Source organism: Oncorhynchus masou, chromosome 18, assembly GCF_036934945.1.
Source record: "Oncorhynchus masou masou isolate Uvic2021 chromosome 18, UVic_Omas_1.1, whole genome shotgun sequence".
Classification (NCBI taxonomy): Eukaryota; Metazoa; Chordata; class Actinopteri; order Salmoniformes; family Salmonidae; genus Oncorhynchus; species Oncorhynchus masou.
Window position 1 is genome coordinate 76,771,786 of NC_088229.1, and position 25,776 is coordinate 76,797,561.

At 51.3% G+C, this 25,776-nt stretch overlaps 1 protein-coding gene across 1 annotated transcript in view; it reads left to right on the plus strand.

Moving 5' to 3' along the window:
* Positions 1–25,776, plus strand: part of jag1b (jagged canonical Notch ligand 1b) — a 114,880-nt gene that overhangs the window by 26,340 nt on the left and 62,764 nt on the right. Inside the window, exons 4-7 of the mRNA XM_064924485.1 lie at positions 10,653–10,910; positions 15,820–15,880; positions 21,900–22,030; positions 23,046–23,165. Of these exons, the coding sequence (XP_064780557.1) occupies positions 10,653–10,910; positions 15,820–15,880; positions 21,900–22,030; positions 23,046–23,165 (570 nt within the window). The remainder of the gene's footprint in view (positions 1–10,652; positions 10,911–15,819; positions 15,881–21,899; positions 22,031–23,045; positions 23,166–25,776) is intronic.

The following is a 25,776-nucleotide window of genomic DNA, read 5'->3' on the forward strand; positions in this document are numbered from 1 at the left end:
GTCTCGGTCTGGCTGTCTCGGTCTGGCTGTCTCGGTCTGGCTGTCTCGGGCTGGCTGGCTGGCTGTCTCGGGCTGGCTGGCTGTCTCGGGCTGGCGGGCTGGCTGGCTCTGGCTGGCTGTCTGTCTGTCTCGGGCTGGCTGTCTGTCTGTCTCTGGCTGGCTGTCTGTCTGTCTGTCTCTGGCTGGCTGGCTCTCTGTCTGGCTGGCTCTCTGTCTCTCTGTCTGACAAAGGTGAGGGGGGAGTGTAATGGAACTACAGTACAGGGGGAGTGTAATGGAACTACAGTACAGGGGGGCTGTAATGGAACTACAGTACAGGGGGAGTGTAATGGAACTACAGTACAGGGGGGAGTGTAATGGAACTACAGTACAGGGGGAGTGTAATGGAACTACAGTACAGGGGGGAGTGTAATGGAACTACAGTACAGGGGGAGTGTAATGGAACTACAGTGCAGGGGGAGTGTAATGGAACTACAGTACAGGGGGGAGTGTAATGGAACTACAGTACAGGGGGAGTGTAATGGAACTACAGTGCAGGGGGAGTGTAATGGAACTACAGTACAGGGGGAGTGTAATGGAACTACAGTACAGGGGGAGAAGTGTAATGGAACTACAGTACAGGGGGAGTGTAATGGAACTACAGTACAGGGGGAGTGTAATGGAACTACAGTACAGGGGGAGTAATGGAACTACAGTACAGGGGGAGTGTAATGGAACTACAGTACAGGGGGGAGTGTAATGGAACTACAGTACAGGGAGGAGGGGGAGTGTAATGGAACTACAGTACAGGGGGAGTGTAATGGAACTACAGTACAGGGGGAGTGTAATGGAACTACAGTACAGGGGGAGTGTAATGGAACTACAGTACAGGGGGAGTGTAATGGAACTACAGTACAGGGGGGAGTGTAATGGAACTACAGTACAGGGGGAGTGTAATGGAACTACAGTACAGGGGGAGTGTAATGGAACTACAGTGCAGGGGGGAGTGTAATGGAACTACAGTACAGGGGGAGTGTAATGGAACTACAGTACAGGGGGAGTGTAATGGAACTACAGTACAGGGGGGAGTGTAATGGAACTACAGTACAGGGGGAGTGTAATGGAACTACAGTACAGGGGGAGTGTAATGGAACTACAGTACAGGGGGAGTGTAATGGAACTACAGTACAGGGGGAGTGTAATGGAACTACAGTACAGGGGGGAGTGTAATGGAACTACAGTACAGGGGGAGTGTAATGGAACTACAGTACAGGGGGGAGTGTAATGGAACTACAGTACAGGGGGAGTGTAATGGAACTACAGTACAGGGGGGAGTGTAATGGAACTACAGTACAGGGGGAGTGTAATGGAACTACAGTACAGGGGGAGTGTAATGGAACTACAGTACAGGGGGGGGGTAATGGAACTACAGTACAGGGGGAGTGTAATGGAACTACAGTACAGGGGGAGTGTAATGGAACTACAGTACAGGGGGAGTGTAATGGAACTACAGTACAGGGGGAGTGTAATGGAACTACAGTACAGGGGGAGTGTAATGGAACTACAGTACAGGGGGAGTGTAATGGAACTACAGTACAGGGGGAGTGTAATGGAACTACAGTACAGGGGGAGTAATGGAACTACAGTACAGGGAGGAGGGGGAGTGTAATGGAACTACAGTACAGGGGGGAGTGTAATGGAACTACAGTACAGGGGGAGTGTAATGGAACTACAGTACAGGGGGAGTGTAATGGAACTACAGTACAGGGGGAGTGTAATGGAACTACAGTACAGGGGGGAGTGTAATGGAACTACAGTACAGGGGGAGTAATGGAACTACAGTACAGGGGGGAGTGTAATGGAACTACAGTACAGGGAGGAGGAGGGAGTGTAATGGAACTACAGTACAGGGGGAGTGTAATGGAACTACAGTACAGGGGGAGTGTAATGGAACTACAGTACAGGGGGAGTGTAATGGAACTACAGTACAGGGGGGAGTGTAATGGAACTACAGTACAGGGAGGAGGGGGGAGTGTAATGGAACTACAGTACAGGGGGGAGTGTAATGGAACTACAGTACAGGGGGGAGTGTAATGGAACTACAGTACAGGGGGGGAGTGTAATGGAACTACAGTACAGGGGGGAGTGTAATGGAACTACAGTACAGGGGGGAGTGTAATGGAACTACAGTACAGGGGGAGTAATGGAACTACAGTACAGGGGGAGGGGGAGTGTAATGGAACTACAGTACAGGGGGAGGGGGAGTGTAATGGAACTACAGTACAGGGGGAGTGTAATGGAACTACAGTACAGGGGGAGTGTAATGGAACTACAGTACAGGGGGGAGTGTAATGGAACTACAGTACAGGGGGAGTGTAATGGAACTACAGTACAGGGGGAGTGTAATGGAACTACAGTACAGGGGGAGTGTAATGGAACTACAGTACAGGGGGGAGTGTAATGGAACTACAGTACAGGGGGAGTGTAATGGAACTACAGTACAGGGGGGAGTGTAATGGAACTACAGTACAGGGGGAGTGTAATGGAACTACAGTACAGGGGGAGTGTAATGGAACTACAGTACAGGGGGAGTGTAATGGAACTACAGTACAGGGGGAGTGTAATGGAACTACAGTACAGGGGGGAGTGTAATGGAACTACAGTACAGGGGGGAGTGTAATGGAACTACAGTACAGGGGGAGTGTAATGGAACTACAGTACAGGGGGAGTGTAATGGAACTACAGTACAGGGGGAGTGTAATGGAACTACAGTACAGGGGGAGTGTAATGGAACTACAGTACAGGGGGAGTGTAATGGAACTACAGTACAGGGGGAGTGTAATGGAACTACAGTGCAGGGGGAGTGTAATGGAACTACAGTACAGGGGGAGTGTAATGGAACTACAGTACAGGGGGGAGTGTAATGGAACTACAGTACAGGGGGGAGTGTAATGGAACTACAGTACAGGGGGGAGTGTAATGGAACTACAGTACAGGGGGGAGTGTAATGGAACTACAGTACAGGGGGAGTGTAATGGAACTACAGTGCAGGGGGAGTGTAATGGAACTACAGTACAGGGGGAGTGTAATGGAACTACAGTACAGGGGGAGTGTAATGGAACTACAGTACAGGGGGAGTGTAATGGAACTACAGTACAGGGGGGAGTGTAATGGAACTACAGTACAGGGGGAGTGTAATGGAACTACAGTACAGGGGGAGTGTAATGGAACTACAGTACAGGGGGAGTGTAATGGAACTACAGTACAGGGGGAGTGTAATGGAACTACAGTACAGGGGGAGTAATGGAACTACAGTACAGGGGGAGTGTAATGGAACTACAGTACAGGGGGGAGTGTAATGGAACTACAGTACAGGGGGGAGTGTAATGGAACTACAGTACAGGGGGAGTGTAATGGAACTACAGTACAGGGGGAGTGTAATGGAACTACAGTACAGGGGGAGTGTAATGGAACTACAGTACAGGGGGAGTGTAATGGAACTACAGTACAGGGGGAGTGTAATGGAACTACAGTACAGGGGGAGTGTAATGGAACTACAGTACAGGGGGAGTGTAATGGAACTACAGTACAGGGGGAGTGTAATGGAACTACAGTACAGGGGGAGTGTAATGGAACTACAGTACAGGGGGAGTAATGGAACTACAGTACAGGGGGAGTGTAATGGAACTACAGTACAGGGGGGAGTGTAATGGAACTACAGTACAGGGGGAGTGTAATGGAACTACAGTGCAGGGGGAGTGTAATGGAACTACAGTACAGGGGGGAGTGTAATGGAACTACAGTACAGGGGGAGTGTAATGGAACTACAGTACAGGGGGAGTGTAATGGAACTACAGTACAGGGGGGAGTGTAATGGAACTACAGTGCAGGGGGGAGTGTAATGGAACTACAGTACAGGGGGAGTGTAATGGAACTACAGTGCAGGGGGAGTGTAATGGAACTACAGTACAGGGGGGAGTGTAATGGAACTACAGTACAGGGGGAGTGTAATGGAACTACAGTGCAGGGGGAGTGTAATGGAACTACAGTACAGGGGGGAGTGTAATGGAACTACAGTACAGGGGGAGTGTAATGGAACTACAGTGCAGGGGGGAGTGTAATGGAACTACAGTACAGGGGGAGTGTAATGGAACTACAGTGCAGGGGGAGTGTAATGGAACTACAGTGCAGGGGGGAGTGTAATGGAACTACAGTACAGGGGGAGTGTAATGGAACTACAGTGCAGGGGGAGTGTAATGGAACTACAGTGCAGGGGGAGTGTAATGGAACTACAGTACAGGGGGGGAGTGTAATGGAACTACAGTACAGGGGGGGGGGAGTGTAATGGAACTACAGTACAGGGGGTGGGGGTTGAAACTACAGTACAGGGGGGGGGGGGTTGAAACTACAGTACAGGGAGGGGGTGTTATGGAACTACAGTACAGGGGTGTTTTACTGTAGATGGCTGGGGGAATAGAGCCTGTATTTTACGGTAGATGGCTGGGGGAATAGAGCCTGTTTTACTGTAGATGGCTGGGGGAATAGAGCCTGTTTTACTGTAGATGGCTGGGGGAATAGAGCCTGCATTTTACTGTAGATGGCTGCGGGAATAGAGCCTGTTTTATAGAGCCTGTGTTTTACTGTAGATGGCTGGGGGAATAGAGCCTGTTTTATAGAGCCTGTGTTTTACTGTAGATGGCTGGGGGAATAGAGCCTGTTTTATAGAGCCTGTGTTTTACTGCAGATGGCTGGGGAAATAGAGCCTGTGTTTTACTGTAGAAGGCTGGGGGAATAGAGCCTGTTTTATAGAGCCTGTGTTTTACTGTAGATGGCTGGGGGAATAGAGCCTGTTTTATAGAGCCTGTGTTTTACTGTAGATGGCTGGGGGAATAGAGCCTGTTTTATAGAGCCTGTGTTTTCCTGTAGATGGCTGGGGGAATAGAGCCTGTGTTTTACTGTAGATGGCTGGGGGAATAGAGCCTGTGTTTTACTGTAGAAGGCTGGGGGAATAGAGCCTGTTTTATAGAGCCTGTGTTTTACTGTAGATGGCTGGGGGAATAGAGCCTGCGTTTTACTGTAGATGGCTGGGGGAATAGAGCCTGCGTTTTAGTGTAGATGGCTGGGGGAATAGAGCCTGTTTTATAGAGCCTGTGTTTTCCTGTAGATGGCTGGGGAAATAGAGCCTGTATTTTACTGTAGATGGCTGGGGGAATAGAGCCTGTGTTTTTCTGTAGATGGCTGGGGAAATAGAGCCTGTATTTTACTGTAGATGGCTGGGGGAATAGAGCCTGTGTTTTACTGTAGATGGCTGGTGGGAATAGAGCCTGTGTTTTACTGTAGATGGCTGGGGGGAATAGAGCCTGCATTTTACTGTAGATGGCTGGGGGAAAAGAGCCTGTTTTACTGTAGATGGCTGGGGGAATAGAGCCTGTGTTTTACTGTAGATGTCTGGGGGAATAGAGCCTGTGTTTTACTGTAGATGGCTGGGGGGAATAGAGCCTGCATTTTACTGTAGATGGCTGGGGGAAAAGAGCCTGTTTTACTGTAGATGGCTGGGGGAATAGAGCCTGTGTTTTACTGTAGAAGGCTGGGGGAATAGAGCCTGTTTTATAGAGCCTGTGTTTTACTGTAGATGGCTGGGGGAATAGAGCCTGCGTTTTACTGTAGATGGCTGGGGGGAATAGAGCCTGTGTTTTACTGTAGATGGCTGGTGGGAATAGAGCCTGCATTTTACTGTAGATGGCTGGGGGGAATAGAGCCTGCATTTTACTGTAGATGGCTGGGGGAATAGAGCCTGCGTTTTACTGTAGATGGCTGGGGGAATAGAGCCTGTTTTATAGAGCCTGTGTTTTCCTGTAGATGGCTGGCTGGGGGTAATAGAGCCTGCGTTTTTCTGTAGATGGCTGGGGAAATAGAGCCTGTGTTTTACTGTAGATGGCTGGGCGGAATAGAGCCTGTGTTTTACTGTAGATGGCTGGTGGGAATAGAGCCTGTGTTTTACTGTAGATGGCTGGGGGGAATAGAGCCTGCATTTTACTGTAGATGGCTGGGGGAAAAGAGCCTGTTTTACTGTAGATGGCTGGGGGAATAGAGCCTGTGTTTTACTGTAGATGGCTGGGGGAATAGAGCCTGCATTTTACTGTAGATGGCTGGGGGAATAGAGCCTGCATTTTACTGTAGATGGCTGGGGGAATAGAGCCTGCATTACCTGTAGATGGCTGGGGGAATAGAGCTTGTGTTTTACTGTAGATGGCTGGAGGAATAGAGCCTGCGTTTTACTGTAGATGGCTGGATGAATAGGGCCTGTGTTTTACTGTAGATGGCTGGGGGAATAGAGCCTGCGTTTTACTGTAGATGGCTGGGGGAATAGAGCCTGCGATTACTGTAGATGGCTGGAGGAATAGAGCCTGCATTTTACTGTAGATGGCTGGAGGAATAGAGCCTGTGAGAACTGTCAGCACTGCCTGAGGAGGAAGAGAGCAGACAGTCAGGGCTCACTGCCTGAGGAGGAAGAGAGCAGACTGTCAGTACTGCCTGAGGAAGAAGAGAGGAGACAGTCAGGGCTCACTGTCTGAGGAAGAAGAGAGGAGACAGTCAGGGCTCACTGCCTGAGGAAGAAGAGAGGAGACAGTCAGGGCTCACTGCCTGAGGAAGAAGAGAGGAGACTGTCAGGGCTCACTGCCTGAGGAAGAAGAGAGGAGACTGTCAGGGCTCACTGCCTGAGGAAGAAGAGAGGAGACTGTCAGGGCTCGCTGCCTGAGGAAGAAGAGAGGAGACTGTCAGGGCTCATTGCTGAAGGTGTAGGACAGTGGTTCAAATTAAATCAAATCAAATCAAATTTATTTATATAGCCCTTCGTACATCAGCTGATATCTCAAAGTGCTGTACAGAAACCCAGCCTAAAACCCCAAACATCAAGCAATGCCCGTGTAGAAGCACGGTGGTTAGGAAAAACTCCCTAGAAAGGCCGAAACCTAGGAAGAAACCTAGAGAGGAACCAGGCTATGTGGGGTGGCCAGTCCTCTTCTGGCTGTGCCGGGTAGAGATTATAACAGAACATGGCCAAGATGTTCAAATGTTCATAAATGACCAGAAGGGTCGAATAATAATAAGGCAGAACAGTTGAAACTGGAGCAGCAGCACGGCCAGGTGGACTGGGGACAGCAAGGAGTCATCATGTCAGGTAGTCCTGGGGCATGGTCTTAGGGCTCAGGTCCTCCGAGAGAGAGAAAGAAAGAGAATTAGAGAGAGCATATGTGGATTGGCCAGTCCTCTTCCGGCTCTTCATTTTCTGAGTCTAGATCCCTTTCTGAGTCTAGATCCCTTTCTGAGTCTAGATCCCTTTCTGAGTCTAGATCCCTTTCTGAGTCTAGATCCCTTTCTGAGTCTAGATCCCTTTCTGAGTCTAGATCCATTTCTGAGTCTAGATCCCTTTCTGAGTCTAGATCCCTTTCTGAGTCTAGATCCCTTTCTGAGTCTAGATCCCTTTCTGAGTCTAGATCCCTTTCTGAGTCTAGATCCCTTTCTGAGTCTAGATCCCTTTCTGAGTCTAGATCCCTTTCTGAGTCTAGATCCCTTTCTGAGTCTAGATCCCTTTCTGAGTCTAGATCCCTTTGAGTCCAAAGGCTTATTTTTCTTAAAGTGAACATTATTAGCAGTTCTGTAGCGATGGTAAAATGGAAACATATTTTATATATTTAATTAAGATATATATATATATATATATATATATATATATATAGAGTAATTAAGTTATCCAACACTCATTTTCCCCTGTGTGAAAAAGTAATTGCTCCCTTACTCTCAGTAACTGGTTGTGCCACATTTAACTGCGACGACTCCAACCACTTCCTGTAGTTGTTGATCAGTCTCTCACGTCGCTGTGGAGGAATGTTGGTCCACTCTTCCACACAGAACTGCTGTAACTCAGTTTGAGGGTTTTCAAGCATGAACTGCTCGTTTCAAATGAATTGGGATTAGGGCTGGATTTGACTAAATCATTCCAAAACTTTCATTATTTTTTTGTGTTGCCTTTGAATAATTTTCATGTCTTGATTGTGTGGTTTGGATCATTGTCTTTCTGCGTGACCCAGCTGCACTTCAGCTACAGCTCAGAGACGGATGGCCTGACGTTCTCCTGTAGAATACTCTGATAATAGAGCAGAATTCATGGTTCCTTCTAAGGCAAGTCGTCCACCATTGCAGTGTTTGGTTTTCTCCAGACATATTGTGATCAATCTCATCCAAAAAGTTTGCAAAAAAAGAACTTGGAAACACCTGAATGATCATTTAAGACTCTTGGAAGAATGTGTTTTTATGGACAGATGAGCCAAAAGGATGACATGTGTCCCATGTATGCCTGGTGAAAACCAATCACTGCATTTGAGGAGCGGGGGAAGGAGACTGTAGAGGGTTGCCACAAGCCAACCAGCGAGAGGGGGAAGGAGACTGTAGAGGGTTGCCACAAGCCAACCAGCGAGAGGGGGAAGGAGACTGTAGAGGGTTGCCACAAGCCAACCAGCGAGAGGGGGAAGGAGACTGTAGAGGGTTGCCACAAGCCAACCAGCGAGAGGGGGAAGGAGACTGTAGAGAGTTGCCACAAGCCAACCAGCGAGAGGGGGAAGGAGACTGTAGAGGGTTGCCACAAGCCAACCAGCGAGAGGGGGAAGGAGACTGTAGAGGGTTGCCACAAGCCAACCAGCGAGAGGGGGAAGGAGACTGTAGAGGGTTGCCACAAGCCAACCAGCGAGAGGGGGAAGGAGACTGTAGAGGGTTGCCACAAGCCAACCAGCGAGAGGGGGAAGGAGACTGTAGAGGGTTGCCACAAGCCAACCAGCGAGAGGGGGAAGGAGACTGTAGAGGGTTGCCACAAGCCAACCAGCGAGAGGGGGAAGGAGACTGTAGAGGGTTGCCACAAGCCAACCAGCGAGAGGGGGAAGGAGACTGTAGAGGGTTGCCACAAGCCAACCAGCGAGAGGGGGAAGGAGACTGTAGAGGGTTGCCACAAGCCAACCAGCGAGAGGGGGAAGGAGACTGTAGAGGGTTGCCACAAGCCAACCAGCGAGAGGGGGAAGGAGACTGTAGAGGGTTGCCACAAGCCAACCAGCGAGAGGGGGAAGGAGACTGTAGAGGGTTGCCACAAGCCAACCAGCGAGAGGGGGAAGGAGACTGTAGAGGGGGTTGCCACAAGCCAACCAGCGAGAGGGGGAAGGAGACTGTAGAGGGTTGCCACAAGCCAACCAGCGAGAGGGGGAAGGAGACTGTAGAGGGTTGCCACAAGCCAACCAGCGAGAGGGGGAAGGAGACTGTAGAGGGTTGCCACAAGCCAACCAGCGAGAGGGGAAGGAGACTGTAGAGGGTTGCCACAAGCCAACCAGCGAGAGGGGGAAGGAGACTGTAGAGGGTTGCCACAAGCCAACCTGCGAGAGGGGGAAGGAGACTGTAGAGGGTTGCCACAAGCCAACCAGCGAGAGGGGGAAGGAGACTGTAGAGTGTTGCCACAAGCCAACCAGCGAGAGGGGGAAGGAGACTGTAGAGGGTTGCCACAAGCCAACCAGCTAGAGGGGGAAGGAGACTGTAGAGGGTTGCCACAAGCCAACCAGTGAGAGGGGGAAGGAGACTGTAGAGGGTTGCCACAAGCCAACCAGCGAGAGGGGGAAGGAGACTGTAGAGGGTTGCCACAAGCCAACCAGCGAGAGGGGGAAGGAGACTGTAGAGGGTTGCCACAAGCCAACCAGCGAGAGGGGGAAGGAGACTGTAGAGGGTTGCCACAAGCCAACCAGCGAGAGGGGGAAGGAGACTGTAGAGGGTTGCCACAAGCCAACCAGCGAGAGGGGGATGGAGAAGGCGAGGGCCTGTCCTGAATAATGATTCCATTGAATCCAACACATCATACTACCATTCGCCAGGACATTCACCTTATCAGAATACGTGCTATGTCTACATAGACGAGGTGTTTCTCACCAATCAGATAGGAGTTTTGGGGCAGCAGGGTAGCCTAGTGGTTAGAGCGTTGGACTAGTAACCAAAAGGTTGCAAGCTCAAATCCCAGAGCTGACAAGGTACAAATCTGTCGTTCTGCCCCTGAACAGGCAGTTAACCCACTAACTGACCTGCCTAGTTAAATAAAGGTAAAATAAAAAATAAAAATAAAGAACGAGGGCCATTTGCTCCAGTAGGAGCTAAAATCAAGTGAGTCACCGATTGCCTGTAATATCCTCCATTTTTTATTTCTACCATCAATGCAGCTGATATTGATTGTGTATTTTCTGAACCTTCCATTAGCTAGTGATTTGAGAAGAACGTTCTATATATAATACATTCTAACTGGTTGTATGTCTATAATCCGTTAGGTGGTGATGGTCAGGTGATTGAGAAGGCGTCCCACAGTGGGATGATCAACCCCAGTCATGCTATACATTCTAACTGGTTGTATGTCTATAATCCGTTAGGTGGTGATGGTCAGGTGATTGAGAAGGCGTCCCACAATGGGATGATCAACCCCAGTCATGCTATACATTCTAACTGGTTGTATGTCTATAATCCGTTAGGTGGTGATTGTCAGGTGATTGAGAAGGCGTCCCACAATGGGATGATCAACCCCAGCCATGCTATACATTCTAACGTTCTATATATAATACATTCTAACTGGTTGTATGTCTATAATCCGTTAGGTGGTGATGGTCAGGTGATTGAGAAGGCGTCCCACAGTGGGATGATCAACCCCAGTCATCAGTGGCAGAAGCTCAGCCACAACGGTCCTATTGGTCAGTTTGACTATCAGATCCGGGTCAGCTGTGACGAGCACTACTATGGCTTCGGATGTAACAAGTTCTGCCGACCCCGAGACGAGTTCTTCGGGCACTACACCTGCGACGACAACGGGAATAAGACCTGTCTGGAGGGCTGGTCTGGACGAGAATGTAACACACGTACGTGAACTACTTCCTGCTGACCTCTTGAGATCCCTTGGCAGAAGGGTTCAACCTAAAGGTGGCTCTCCCGGGTTGAATGGATATTACCACCAGTAGGCTGGGAGGGAGGGGCCATCTGTAGACACACAGACAGTCTCTACACGCAGAGAGAGGGGAAAAGAGAGACCGTCTCTACACACAGAGAGGGAGGAAAAGAGAGACAGTCTCTACACACAGAGAAGGAGGAAAAGAGAGACAGTCTCTACACACAGAGAGGGAGGAAAAGAGAGACCGTCTCTACACACAGAGAGGGAGGAAAAGAGAGACAGTCTCTACACAGAGAGAGGGAGGAAAAGAGAGACAGTCTCTACACACAGAGAGAGGGAGGAAAAGAGAGACAGTCTCTACACACAGAGAGAGGGAGGAAAAGAGAGACAGTCTCTACACAGAGAGGAAAAGAGAGACAGTCTCCACACACAGAGGGGGAGGAAAAGAGAGACAGTCTCTACACAGAGAGGAAAAGAGAGACAGTCTCTACACAGAGAGAGGGAAGAAAAGAGATGCAGTCTCTACACAGAGAGGGAGGAAAAGAGAGACAGTCTCTACACGCAGAGAGGGAGGAAAAGAGATGCAGTCTCTACACAGAGAGGGGAAAAGAGAGTCTCTACACAGAGAGAGAGAGGGGAAAAGAGAGACCGTCTCTACACAGAGAGGGGAAAAGAGAGAGTCTCTACACAGAGAGGAAAAGAGAGACAGTCTCTACACAGAGAGAGAGAGTGGAAAAGAGAGACAGTCTCTACACAGAGAGGAAAAGAGAGACCGTCTCTACACAGAGAGACAGAGGGGAAAAGAGAGACAGTCTCTACACAGAGAGGGAGGAAAAGAGAGACAGTCTCTACACACAGAGAGAGGGAGGAAAAGAGAGACAGTCTCTACACAGAGAGGAAAAGAGAGACAGTCTCCACACACAGAGGGGGAGGAAAAGAGAGACAGTCTCTACACAGAGAGGAAAAGAGAGACAGTCTCTACACAGAGAGAGGGAAGAAAAGAGATGCAGTCTCTACACAGAGAGGGAGGAAAAGAGAGACAGTCTCTACACGCAGAGAGGGAGGAAAAGAGATGCAGTCTCTACACAGAGAGGGGAAAAGAGAGAGTCTCTACACAGAGAGAGAGAGGGGAAAAGAGAGACCGTCTCTACACAGAGAGGGGAAAAGAGAGAGTCTCTACACAGAGAGGAAAAGAGAGACAGTCTCTACACAGAGAGAGAGAGTGGAAAAGAGAGACAGTCTCTACACAGAGAGGAAAAGAGAGACCGTCTCTACACAGAGAGACAGAGGGGAAAAGAGAGACAGTCTCTACACAGAGAGGGAGGAAAAGAGAGACAGTCTCTACACAGAGAGGGTAAAATAGAGAGTCTCTACACAGAGAGAGAGAGGGGAAAAGAGAGACAGTCTCTACACAGAGAGAGAGAGGAAAAGAGAGAGTCTCTACACACAGAGAGGGAGGAAAAGAGAGACAGTCTCTACACACAGAGAGGGAGGAAAAGAGAGACAGTCTCTACACACAGAGAGGGAGGAGAAGAGAGACAGTCTCTACACAGAGAGGGTAAAATAGAGCGTCTCTACACAGAGAGAGAGAGGGGAAAATAAATAGTCTCTACACAGAGAGGGAGGAAAAGAGAGACAGTCTCTACACAGAGAGGGTAAAAGAGAGACAGTCTCTACACACAGAGGGAGGAAAAGAGAGACAGTCTCTACACAGAGAGAGGGAGGAAAAGAGAGACCGTCTCTACACTCAGAGAGGGAGGAAAAGAAAGACAGTCTCTACACGCAGAGAGGAAGGAAAAGAGAGACAGTCTCTACACAGAGAGGTTAAAAGAGAGAGTCTCTACGCAGAGAGAGAGAGGGGAAAAGAGAAACAGTCTCTACACATAGAGTGGAAAAGAGAGACAGTCTCTACACAGAGAGGGTAAAATAGAGCGTCTCTACACAGAGAGAGAGAGGGGAAAAGAAATAGTCTCTACACAGAGAGGGAGGAAAAGAGAGACAGTCTCTACACAGAGAGGGTAAAAGAGAGACAGTCTCTACACACAGAGGGAGGAAAAGAGAGACAGTCTCTACACAGAGAGAGGGAGGAAAAGAGACAGTCTCTACACACAGAGAGAGGGAGGAAAAGAGAGACCGTCTCTACACTCAGAGAGGGAGGAAAAGAAAGACAGTCTCTACACGCAGAGAGGAAGGAAAAGAGAGACAGTCTCTACACAGAGAGGTTAAAAGAGAGAGTCTCTACGCAGAGAGAGAGAGGGGAAAAGAGAGACAGTCTCTACACAGAGAGTGGAAAAGAGAGACAGTCTCTACACAGAGAGAGATAGGAAAAGAGAGACCGTCTCTACACAGAGAGGGGAAAAGAGAGAGTCTCTATACAGAGAGGAAAAGAGTCTCTACACAGAGAGAGAGAGGGGAAAAGAGAGACAGTCTCTACACAGATATAGAGAGGAAAAGAGAGACAGTCTCTACACAGAGAGGAAAAGAGAGACAGTCTCTACACAGAGAGAGAGGGGAAAAGAGAGACAGTCTCTACACAGAGAGAGAGAGGAAAAGAGAGACAGTCTCTACACACAGAGAGGGAGGAAAAGAGAGACAGTCTCTACACAGAGAGGGTAATAGAGAGAGTCTCTACACAGAGAGAGAGAGGGGAAAAGAGAGACAGTCTCTACACAGAGAGGGGAAAAGAGAGAGTCTCTACACAGAGAGAGAGAGGGGAAAAGAGAGACAGTCTCTATACAGAGAGGGGAAAAGAGAGTCTCTACACAGAGAGGAAAAGAGAGAGTCTCTACAGAGAGAGAGAGAGAGGGGAAAAGAGAGACAGTCTCTACACAGAGAGGAAAAGAGAGACCGTCTCTACACAGAGAGAGAGAGGGGAAAAGAGAGACAGTCTCTACACAGAGAGAGAGAGAGGAAAAGAGAGACAGTCTCTACACAGAGAGGAAAAGAGAGACCGTCTCTACACAGAGAGAGAGAGGAAAAGAGAGACAGTCTCTACACAGAGAGAGAGAGGAAAAGAGAGACAGTCTCTACACACAGAGAGAGAGGAAAAGAGAGACAGTCTCTACACAGAGAGAGAGAGGAAAAGAAAGACAGTCTCTACACAGAGAGAGAGAGGAAAAGAGAGACAGTCTCTACACAGAGAGAGAGAGGAAAAGAGAGACCGTCTCTACACAGAGAGAGAGAGGAAAAGAGAGTCTCTACACAGAGAGGGGAAAAGAGAGAGTCTCTACACAGAGAGGAAAAGAGAGAGTCTCTACACAGAGAGGAAAAGAGAGAGTCTCTACACAGAGAGGAAAAGAGAGAGTCTCTACACAGAGAGAGAGGAAAAGAGAGACAGTCACAGAGAGAGAGAGAGAGAGAGAGAGAGGGGGAAAAGAGAGAGAGAGACACACACACAGAGAGAGAGAGAGGAAAAGAGAGAGTCTCTACACAGAGAGGAAAAGAGAGAGTCTCTACACAGAGAGAGAGGAAAAGAGAGACAGTCACAGAGAGAGAGAGAGAGAGAGAGAGAGAGAGACACAGAGAGAGAGAGATGGGGACAGTCTGTATGCCGGGAGGCTATGGAACCATGATAATATTGACTGTTTCTGGGTAAAGGGACGTCCGGAACACAGTGGGAAGGACGTTCAACAGGTTGATAAACTCCTATTGTACCTGCATGTGTCACATGTCAACAGACGGAAGATGCCAAACTGCCAACATGGCAGATATTCACTGACATATGCTAATTTTTGCTCTCTTCCTCCCCTCCACCCCTCCTCCTCCCCTCCTCCACCCCTCCTCCTCCCTCCCTCCTCCCCTCCTCCACCCCTCCCTCCCTTCTCCTCCACCTCCTCCCTTCTCCTCCCCTCCTCCTCCACTCCTCCCCTCCACCCCTCCCTCCTCCTCCACCCCTCCTCCCTCCCTCCTCCTCCACCCCTCCTCCTCCTCCTCCTCCACCCCCTCCCTCCTCCCTCCCTTCTCCTCCCCCTCCACCCCTCCCTCCCTCCTCCCCTCCACCCCTCCTCCCTCCCTCCTCCTCCACCCCTCCTCCTCCTCCTCCTCCTCCTCCACACCCTCCCTCCCTCCCTCCCTTCTCCACCCCTCCCTCCCTCCCTTCTCCACCCCTCCCTCCTCCCCTCCTCCTCCACCACCCCTCCCTCCTCCTCCTCCCCCACCCCCTCCCTCCTCCTCCCCTCCTCCTCCACCACCCCTCCCTCCTCCACCCCTCCCTCCTCCTCCTCCTCCACCACCCATCCCTCCTCCATCCTCCACCCCTCCATCCTCCCCTCCACCCCTCCCTCCTCCACTCCACCCCTCCTCCCCTCCACCCCTCCCTCCCTCCTCCATCCTCCACCCCTCCATCCTCCACCCCTCCCTCCTCCCCTCCTCCTCCACCACCCCCTCCCTCCTCCTCCTCCCCCACCCCTCCCTCCTCCTCCCCTCCTCCTCCACCACCCCTCCCTCCTCCATCCTCCACCCCTCCCTCCTCCCCTCCCCTCCTCCTCCTCCTCCACCACCCCTCCCTCCTCCCTCCCCTCCCTCCTCCACCCCTCCCTCCTCCTCCCCTCCTCCTCCACCACCCCTCCCTCCTCCTCCACCACCACCCCCTCCCTCCTCCTCCACCACCCCTCCCTCCTCCTCCCCTCCTCCTCCACCACCCCCTCCCTCCTCCTCCACCACCCCTCCCTCCTCCTCCACCACCCCTCCCTCCTCCTCCCCCTCCTCCTCCACCACCCCTCCCTCCTCCTCCCCTCCACCCCCTCCCTCCCTCCCTCCTCCATCCTCCACCCCTCCCTCCTCCTCCCCCCTGCTCCTCCACCACCCCTCCCTCCTCCTCCTCCACCCCTCCCTCCTCCTCCCCTCCTCCTCCACCACCCCTCCCTCCTCCTCCCCTCCAGCTATTTGTCGGCAGGGCTGCAGTACAGAACATGGACACTGCAAAGAGCCAGGTGACTGCAAGTAAGTCTCTGTTTCCTCTCTTCTCGCTCTCGTCACTAAAGTGGATTCCGTTTTTGCTTCATCACATCTGCCATGATATTTATTATGAGTAGGGTTGTGACGACTGTAATTGGCCACGATCTCTGTAATAACTGTTCGCATAGCAATTTAAAAACAATAATCTAATTGTATACCACCGTTTTCTACTTTCCTCCTCTCCTTACTGCATGTGCTGCCGTAGAAACGTAATGGACAGAACGAGGTCCCGTAATGGGACTGGCGGCCATTACGATCAAAGCAGGAAGTGAAACCTGAAGTGTACAATATGTGCTGTGATTTATAGATTCAACTTAACTGACATTACAATAAATCCATTCCATTGAATGAGCCACATCAGTTCAGTGAGTTTGTATGGACTAATAGCAGTAAGGCCAAATACCCATTTTCGTGAAGTAAGTTTACCCCTCCCCCCCACCCCCCATTTTCGTGTTATCCAATTACAATCTTGTCTCATTGCTGCAACTCCCCCAATGGGCTGGGAGAAGTGCTGGTCGAGTCATGTGTCCTTCAAAACATGACCTGCCAAACCGTGCTCCTTGACATCCGACCTCCGCACCGGAGAACACGCTGTACAACAGACCGACCGAAGTCAGCCTGCAGGCACACGAACATGTTCTGTATTAGAGCGTTCTTTATCAGTCAGACATGTATGATTTAGTGTGTGTGTGTGTGTGTGTGTGTGTGTGTGTGTGTGTGTGTGTGTTAATGTTGATCACGGTTTATTAAGAATGTTTATGGTATAGAAAGGAATGAGGGTCATTGTTTCCATGAGAGATGACAGAATAACTCTCACACCCCCACCCAGAGTACGATGAGCCCCCACCCCCACCACCCAGAGTACGATGAGCCCCCTCCACCCCCACCCAGAGTACGATGAGCCCCCACCACCCCCACCCAGAGTACGATGAGCCCCCACCACCACCACCCAGAGTACGATGAGCCCCCTCCACCCCCACCCAGAGTACGATGAGCCCCCACCACCCCCACAAAGAGTACGGTGAGCCCCCCCCACCACCACCCAGAGTACGATGAGCCCCCCCACCACCACCCAGAGTACGATGAGCCCCCTCCCTCCACCCCCACCCAGAGTACGATGAGCCCCCACCACCACCACCCAGAGTACGATGAGCCCCCCCCACCACCCCCACCCAGAGTACGATGAGCCCCCACCACCACCACCACCCAGAGTACGATGAGCCCCCACCACCACCACCACCACCACCCAGAGTACGATGAGCCCCCACCACCCCCACCCAGAGTATGATGAGCCCCCACCACCACCACCACCACCACCACCACCCAGAGTACGATGAGCCCCCACCACCCCCACCCAGAGTATGATGAGCCCCCACCACCACCACCACCACCACCCAGAGTACGATGAGCCCCCACCACCCAGAGTACGATGAGCCCCCACCACCCCCACCCAGAGTACGATGAGCCCCCACCACCACCACCACCCAGAGTACGATGAGCCCCCACCACCACCACCCAGAGTACGATGAGCCCCCCCACCACCACCCAGAGTACGATGAGCCCCCCCCTCGACCACCACCAGCCAGAGTACGATGTGCCTCCCCCCTCGACCACCACCAGCCAGAGTACGATGAGCCCCCCCTCCACCACCACCAGCCAGAGTACGATGAGCCCCCCCTCGACCACCACCAGCCAGAGTACGATGAGCCCCCACACCCCCCCCCGACCACCACCAGCCAGAGTACGATGAGCCCCCACCCCCCCGACCACCACCAGCCAGAGTACGATGAGCCCCCACCCCCCCCCGACCACCACCAGCCAGAGTACGATGAGCCCCCGCCCCCCCGACCACCACCAGCCAGAGTACGATGAGCCCCCACCCCCCCCGACCACCACCAGCCAGAGTACGATGAGCCCCCGCCCCCCCGACCACCACCAGCCAGAGTACGATGAGCCCCCACCCCCCCCGACCACCACCAGCCAGAGTACGATGAGCCCCCACCCCCCCTCGACCACCACCAGCCAGAGTACGATGAGCCCCCACCCCCCCCGACCACCACGCTTCTCATCTGTGGAACAGAGCATTGACCTTAGTGTGGGAAAAGAGGACTCCCATGTAACCAACAGCAGTACTATCCTAAAGAAGCTGTGCCTCCACAGTTCAGGGTTGAGGTACACTGTGTTTGTTAGTCTGGATGACAAGCCTGGCTTTGTTCTGGTTTGGCCACATGCCAAAGTCAAGCATTCCTTAACTGATCATTTTTTAAATGTGAATTCAGACATGTTGTTTATCCCACGTTCTGACGTCACTAGCTTTCCACTGAAAGTTTTGTCGTTCGTCCCGAAGAGCAACCTATTTCCTACATAGTGCACTACTTCTAGTCCAGAGCTCTAGTCAAAGGCAGTGCACTATATAAGGACACGGACTTGGTGTGGCCCTCCCCTTATAACAGTAAACCGCCGCAGGCCCAACGGTCCTGGTCTGTGTTGTTGTTGTCTAGCGAGGTGTGGCTATATTTATGCAAATGCACCTCCCCCGTCAGGGTTTTAAAAGGAGACGGGGCGGATGAAGGGAGTTTCCACCGTGATTAAATCCTTGTGAAGAAGTGTGTAAATGTATATCAAGGTAGCGATGGGTGCAGGGCACGGGGGCAGAGGGGAGTCTCAAACTTTCGGGGGTTGGGAACCCCCTTTTGTGATGGCACATGTACATCTGGTACAGCCTCATAATCATAACACAGAATAGCATCTGAGAAGTGTTGCTGTGGCAGTACATGGCTGGACGAAGCCCCTCCTCTTGGCATCGGAGAGATTCATTCATCCGTTTTCAAGCTAATTTCCTGCAATTTTTACAGATTGTTACAGATTGTTTTATTTATTATTGCTGCTATATATCCTGCAATTCTATAAGGGAATTTATCAGGTTTAAAACCTAAATTACAGAGCATTTTTGTTTTAAAAATAATAATAATTTTGGGGGGTGGGGGGGATACAATAAGTTACGAAAATGAATAATTGGTGTACTACTGTGGACACCAATATCCCTGTGAGCCTCCCAGGCCCATGTTGCCCAGAGTTAAGAACAGAAATGGTAGATTAATAATATTGTGTTGTATTACACCCTCAACTTATTCCACAGATCCTTTGGCCAAAATGTGTTTCATCTGTTAGTGTTCATTAAACAGTGTATGTACAGTGCCATTCCAAAGTGTGGACAGAGTTTTGCTTCACAGAGTTCAAGTAACAGACACATCTCAACATCATCTGTTCAGAGGGAGAATCAGGCCTTCATGGTCGAATTGCTGCAAAGAAACCACTACTAAAGGACACCAATAAGAAGAAGAGACTTGCCTGGGCCAAGAAACACGAGCAATGGACATTAGACCGGTGAAAATCTGTCCTTCGTTCTGATGAGTCCAAATGTGTGATTTATTTTGGTTCCAACCGCTGTGTCTTTGTGAGAAGCAGAATAGGTAAACGGATGATCTCTGCATGTGTGGTTCCCACTGTGAAGCATGGAGGAGGAGGACGTGTGGCGGTGCTTTGCTTGTGACACTGTCAGTGATTTATTTAGAGTTCAAGGCACACTTAACCAGCATGGCTACCACAGTATTCTGCAGCGATACACCATCCCATCTGGTTTGAGCTTAGTGGGACTAGTATTTGTTTTTCAACAGGACAATGACCCAAAACACACCTCCAGGCTGTGTAAGGGCTATTTGACCAAGAAGGTGAGTGATGGCGTGCTGCATCAGATGACCTGGCCTCCACAATCCCCCTACTTCAACCCAATTGAGATGGTTTGGGATGAGTTGACCCGCGGAGTGAAAGAACAGCAGCCAACAAGTACTCAGCATATGTGGGAACTCCTTCAAGACTGTTGGAAAAGGATTCCAGGTGAAGCTGGTTGAGAGAATGCCAAGTGTGCAACGCTGTCTATTTAAAAAAAACAATTTTGAACACTTTTTTTTGTTTGTTTGTTGAGTTACTACGTGATTCCATATGTGTTATTTCATCGTTTTGATGTCTAGAATGTAGAAAATGATACAAATAAAGATAAACCCATGAATGAGTAGGTGTCCAAACATTTGACTGGTACTGTGTTTTTATATATTTTAAAATTGTTTAAATATATTTTCAGATCTATCTGCAGATCCCCTCCTACAGTACCTCCATGCCCCCCCCGACTTTGAGAGGCCCTGTGTACTCGTGTTGTAAGCTGTGACCTCTCTAGGTAGTCTCGGTTTAGGGTGCACTCTACCACTTTACTGGTGTACACAAACTGCAGTTAGTGATCCTGTTTCCTCTGGGCTGCTTCCCCACGGACAGGGAAATGCATGATCAGTGCCTGTTTTCAATACATCCAGGAGTCGTGATCAGTTCTCTTTTTAAAATACGAGCCCAGGGGACAGCACCATACCACCGGGCCGGAAGCCTTGTTATCAGTGACTGAAAGGCTGCCAAGCCTGGGTTTAATTGCGGAGCCTTGTTTAAATAATAATAATAATAATAATAATTAAACTCTCCCAAGACTTTAGTTCCTGTTTCTCCGCCAGTCCATCCCTTCGTTGCCGCGGGCCATGAGATAAGTCGCAGCTCTCCGTCCGCAGAACGGATCTATAATTATGTTCGACTCTTTGCTTCGGGGGTTATTTGTCTAGCCTTTCCCATGAAATATGTGTGTTTTGTGTGTACGCAGGTCCGTGACTGTGAGTGGTGTTGATCTCTGTGTACATTAGACAGGGACAAACTGTTATCTCTTGTGTGTTGGGGATAGATGCGCCCGAGTGGCGCAGCGGTCTAAGGCACTGCTAGAGGCGTCACCACAGCTCCTGGTTCGACGCCAGGCTGTATCACATCCGGCTGTTATTGGGAGTTGCATAGTGCGGCGCATAATTGGCCCCGGGTTAGGGCTTGGCCCCGGGTTAGGGCTTGGCCCCGGGTTAGGGCATGGCCCCGGGTTAGGGCTTGGCCCCGGGTTAGGGCTTGGCCCCGGGTTAGGGCATGGCCCCGGGTTAGGGCTTTGCCCCGGGGTAGGGCATGGCCCCGGGTTAGGGCTTGGCCCCGGGGTAGGGCATGGCCCCGGGGTAGGGCATGGCCCCGGGGTAGGGCTTGGCCCCGGGTTATGGCTTGGCCCCGGGGTAGGGCTTGGCCCCGGGGTAGGGCTTGGCCCCGGGTTAGGGCTTGGCCCCGGGTTAGGGCTTGGCCCCGGGTTATGACTTGCCTAGTTAAATACAGATGACTTACTCTGTGTGTGTGTGTGTGTGTGTCAGGTACAATACTGTGTGTGTGTGTGTGTGTGTGTGTGTGTCAGGTGTCTTACTGTGTGTGTGTCAGGTGTCTTACTGTGTGTGTGTCAGGTGTCTTACTGTGTGTGTGTGTGTGTCAGGTACAATACTGTGTGTGTGTGTGTGTGTGTGTGTGTGTGTGTGTGTGTGTGTGTGTGTGTGTGTGTGTGTGTGTGTGTGTGTGTGTGTGTCAGGTGTCTGACTGTGTGTGTGTGTCAGGTGTCTGACTGTGTGTGTGTCAGGTACAATTCTGTGTGTGTGTGTGTGTCAGGTACAATACTGTGTGTGTGTGTGTGTGTGTGTGTGTGTGTGTGTGTCAGGTGTCTGACTGTGTGTGTGTGTCAGGTGTCTGACTGTGTGTGTGTCAGGTACAATTCTGTGTGTGTGTGTGTGTCAGGTACAATACTGTGTGTGTGTGTGTCAGGTACAATACTGTGTGTGTGTGTGTGTGTGTGTGTGTGTCAGGTACAATACTGTGTGTGTGTCAGGTACAATACTGTGTGTGTGTGTGTCAGGTACAATACTGTGTGTGTGTGTGTGTGTCAGGTACAATACTGTGTGTGTGTGTGTGTGTGTCAGGTACAATACTGTGTGTGTGTGTGTGTGTGTGTCAGGTACAATACTGCGTGTGTGTGTCAGGTGTCTTACTGTGTGTGTGTCAGGTATCTGACTGTGTGTTGGCCCCCCAGGTATCTGACTGTGTGTTGGCCCCCCAGGTGTCTGTATGGCTGGCAGGGGCAGTACTGTGACCAGTGTAATCCTCACCCTGGCTGTGTCCATGGAACCTGTGTTGAACCATGGCAGTGTCTGTGTGATACCAACTGGGGAGGACATCTCTGTGACAAAGGTAGGTCTAGCCCCGCCCCGTCTAGCCCCGCCCCGTCTAGCTCCGCCCCGCCCACATGTTTATAGTCCTTTCCTTCCTCCCTGCCTTAAATGAACCACTGCTTAGAAACAACTGGACAGGTGAAGGCCTTGTAGTGGAGGCCTTGTGGTGGAGGCCTTGTGGTGGAGGCCTTGTGGTGGAGGCCTTGTGGTGGAGGCCTTGTGGTGGATATCTTGTGGTGGAGGCCTTGTGGTGGAGGACTTGTGGGGGATGCCTTGTGGTGGAGACCTTGTGGTGAAGGCCTTGTGGGGGAGGCCTTGTGGGGGAGGCCTTGTGGGGGAGGCCTTGTGGTGGAGACCTTGTGGTGAAGGCCTTGTGGTGGAGGCCTTCTGGTGGAGGCCTTGTGGTGGAGGCCTTGTGGGGGAGGCCTTGTGGTGGAGACCTTGTGGTGAAGGCCTTGTGGGGGAGGCCTTGTGGGGGAGGCCTTGTGTTGGAGACCTTGTGGTGAAGGCCTTGTGGGGGAGGCCTTGTGGGGGAGGCCTTGTGGGGGAGGCCTTGTGGTGGAGACCTTGTGGTGAAGGCCTTGTGGGGAAGGCCTTGTGGTGGATATCTTGTGGTGGATGCCTTGTGGGGGAGGCCTTGTGGTTGATGCCTTGTGGGGAAGGCCTTGTGGTTGATGCCTTGTGGTGAAGGCCTTGTGGGGAAGGCCTTGTGGTGGATATCTTGTGGGGGAGGCCTTGTGGTGGAGGCCTTGTGGTGGAGACCTTGTGGTTGATGCCTAGTTGGGGAGGCCTTGTGATGGATATCTTGTGGTGGAGGCCTTGTGGTGGAGGCCTTGTGGGGGAGGCCTTGTGGGGGAGGCCTTGTGGTGGATATCTTGTGGTGGAGGCCTTGTGGGGGAGGCCTTGTGGTGGATATCTTGTGGTGGAGGCCTTGTGGCGGATGCCTTGTGTTCTAACATGTCTAATCAGTGATTACTGGAAGGAGGGAAGGAGCCAGTGTTCCTGCTGTCTCTAAATCTCTCTCTCTCTCTCAGATCTGAACTTCTGTGGGACCAAACAGCCCTGTCTGAACGGAGGAACCTGCAGCAACACGGGACCTGACAAATACCAGTGTTCCTGTGTTGAGGGCTACTCTGGAGTCAACTGTGAGAGGGGTAGGTAGTTACTGTGAGAGGGGTAGGTAGTTACTGTGAGAGGGGTAGGTAGTTACTGTGAGAGGGGTAGGGTAGTTACTGTGAGAGGGGTAGGTAGTTACTGTGAGAGGGGTGGGTAGTTACTGTGAGAGGGGTAGGTAGTTACTGTGTTGAGGGGTGGGTAGTTACTGTGAGAGGGGTAGGTAGTTACTGTGAGAGGGGTAGGTAGTTACTGTGAGAGGGGTAGGGTAGATACTGTGAGAGGGGTAGGTAGTTACTGTGAGAGGGGTGGGTAGTTACTGTGAGAGGGGTGGGTAGTTACTGTGAGAGGGGTGGGTAGTTACTGTGAGAGGGGTGGGTAGTTACTGTGAGAGGGGTAGGTAGTTACTGTGAGAGGGGTGGGTAGTTACTGTGAGAGGGGTAGGGTAGTTACTGTGAGAGGGGTAGGGTAGTTACTGTGTTGAGGGGTAGGTAGTTACTGTGAGAGGGGTAGGTAGTTACTGTGAGAGGGGTAGGGTAGTTACTGTGAGAGGGGTAGGTAGTTACTGTGAGAGGGGTGGGTAGTTACTGTGAGAGGGGTAGGGTAGTTACTGTGAGAGGGGTAGGTAGTTACTGTGAGAGGGGTAGGGTAGTTACTGTGTTGAGGGGTAGGTAGTTACTGTGAGAGGGGTAGGTAGTTACTGTGAGAGGGGTAGGTAGTTACTGTGTTGAGGGGTAGGGTAGTTACTGTGAGAGGGGTAGGGTAGTTACTGTAAGAGGGGTAGGGTAGTTACTGTGAGAGGGGTAGGTAGTTACTGTGAGAGGGGTAGGGTAGTTACTGTGAGAGGGGTAGGGTAGTTACTGTGTTGAGGGGTAGGTAGTTACTGTGAGAGGGGTAGGGTAGTTACTGTGAGAGGGGTAGGGTAGTTACTGTGAGAGGGGTAGGTAGTTACTGTGAGAGGGGTAGGTAGTTACTCTGAGAGGGGTGGGTAGTTACTGTGAGAGGGGTAGGTAGTTACTCTGAGAGGGGTGGGTAGTTACTGTGAGAGGGGTAGGTAGTTACTGTGAGAGGGGTGGGTAGTTACTGTGAGAGGGGTAGGGTAGTTACTGTGAGAGGGGTAGGTAGTTACTGTGAGAGGGGTAGGGTAGTTACTGTGAGAGGGGTAGGGTAGTTACTGTGAGAGGGGTAGGTAGTTACTGTGAGAGGGGTAGGTAGTTACTGTGAGAGGGGTAGGTAGTTACTGTGAGAGGGGTAGGGTAGTTACTGTGAGAGGGGTGGGTAGTTACTGTGAGAGGGGTAGGGTAGTTACTGTGAGAGGGGTAGGGTAGTTACTGTGAGAGGGGTAGGGTAGTTACTGTGAGAGGGGTAGGTAGTTACTGTGAGAGGGGTAGGGTAGTTACTGTGAGAGGGGTAGGTAGTTACTGTGTTGAGGGGTAGGGTAGTTACTGTGAGAGGGGTAGGGTAGTTACTGTGAGAGGGGTAGGTAGTTACTGTGAGAGGGGTAGGGTAGTTACTGTGAGAGGGGTAGGGTAGTTACTGTGAGAGGGGTGGGGTAGTTACTGTGTTGAGGGGTAGGTAGTTACTGTGAGAGGGGTGGGTAGTTACTGTGAGAGGGGTAGGGTAGTTACTGTGAGAGTGGTAGGTAGTTACTGTGAGAGGGGTAGGGTAGTTACTGTGAGAGGGGTAGGGTAGTTACTGTGAGAGGGGTAGGTAGTTACTGTGAGAGGGGTAGGTAGTTACTGTGTTGAGGGGTAGGTAGTTACTGTGAGAGGGGTAGGGTAGTTACTGTGAGAGGGGTGGGGTAGTTACTGTGTTGAGGGGTAGGTAGTTACTGTGAGAGGGGTAGGTAGTTACTGTGAGATGGGTAGGTAGTTACTGTGAGAGGGGTGGGTAGTTACTGTGAGAGGGGTAGGGTAGTTACTGTGAGAGTGGTGTGTACCCTCAGCCCCTCTCTCCACCCTCCATCCATGGGCAGAGTACCCCCCCCCCCCCCCATACCCTGCCATACAAACCCTCTCTCATTACCCCAACCCACTCCCCTCTATTCCTCACTCCTTTCAGACCACAAGGCCAGGAAATCATCTTTCATGCTAAGTTGACCCAACCAATGCACCGTGACCAGGCCTCTTCCCTCTAGTTCTCTCTCTCGCTCTCTCTCTTTGACCAGGCCTCTTCCCTCTAGTTCTCTCTCTCGCTCTCTCTCTTTGACCCATCAAATGCACCGTGACCAGGCCTCTTCCCTCTGTCTAGTTCTCTCTCTCGCTCTCTCTCTTCGACCCATCAAATGCACCATGACCAGGCCTCTTCCCTCTAGTTCTCTCTCTCGCTCTCTCTCTTTGACCCATCAAATGCACCGTGACCAGGCCTCTTCCCTCTGTCTAGTTCTCTCTCTCGCTCTCTCTCTTCGACCCATCAAATGCACCGTGACCAGGCCTCTTCCCTCTAGTTCTCTCTCTCGCTCTCTCTCTTCGACCCATCAAATGCACCGTGACCAGGCCTCTTCCCTCTAGTTCTCTCTCTCGCTCTCTCTCTTTGACCAGGCCTCTTCCCTCTAGTTCTCTCTCTCGCTCTCTCTCTTTGACCAGGCCTCTTCCCTCTAGTTCTCTCTCTCGCTCTCTCTCTTTGACCAGGCCTCTTCCCTCTGTCTAGTTC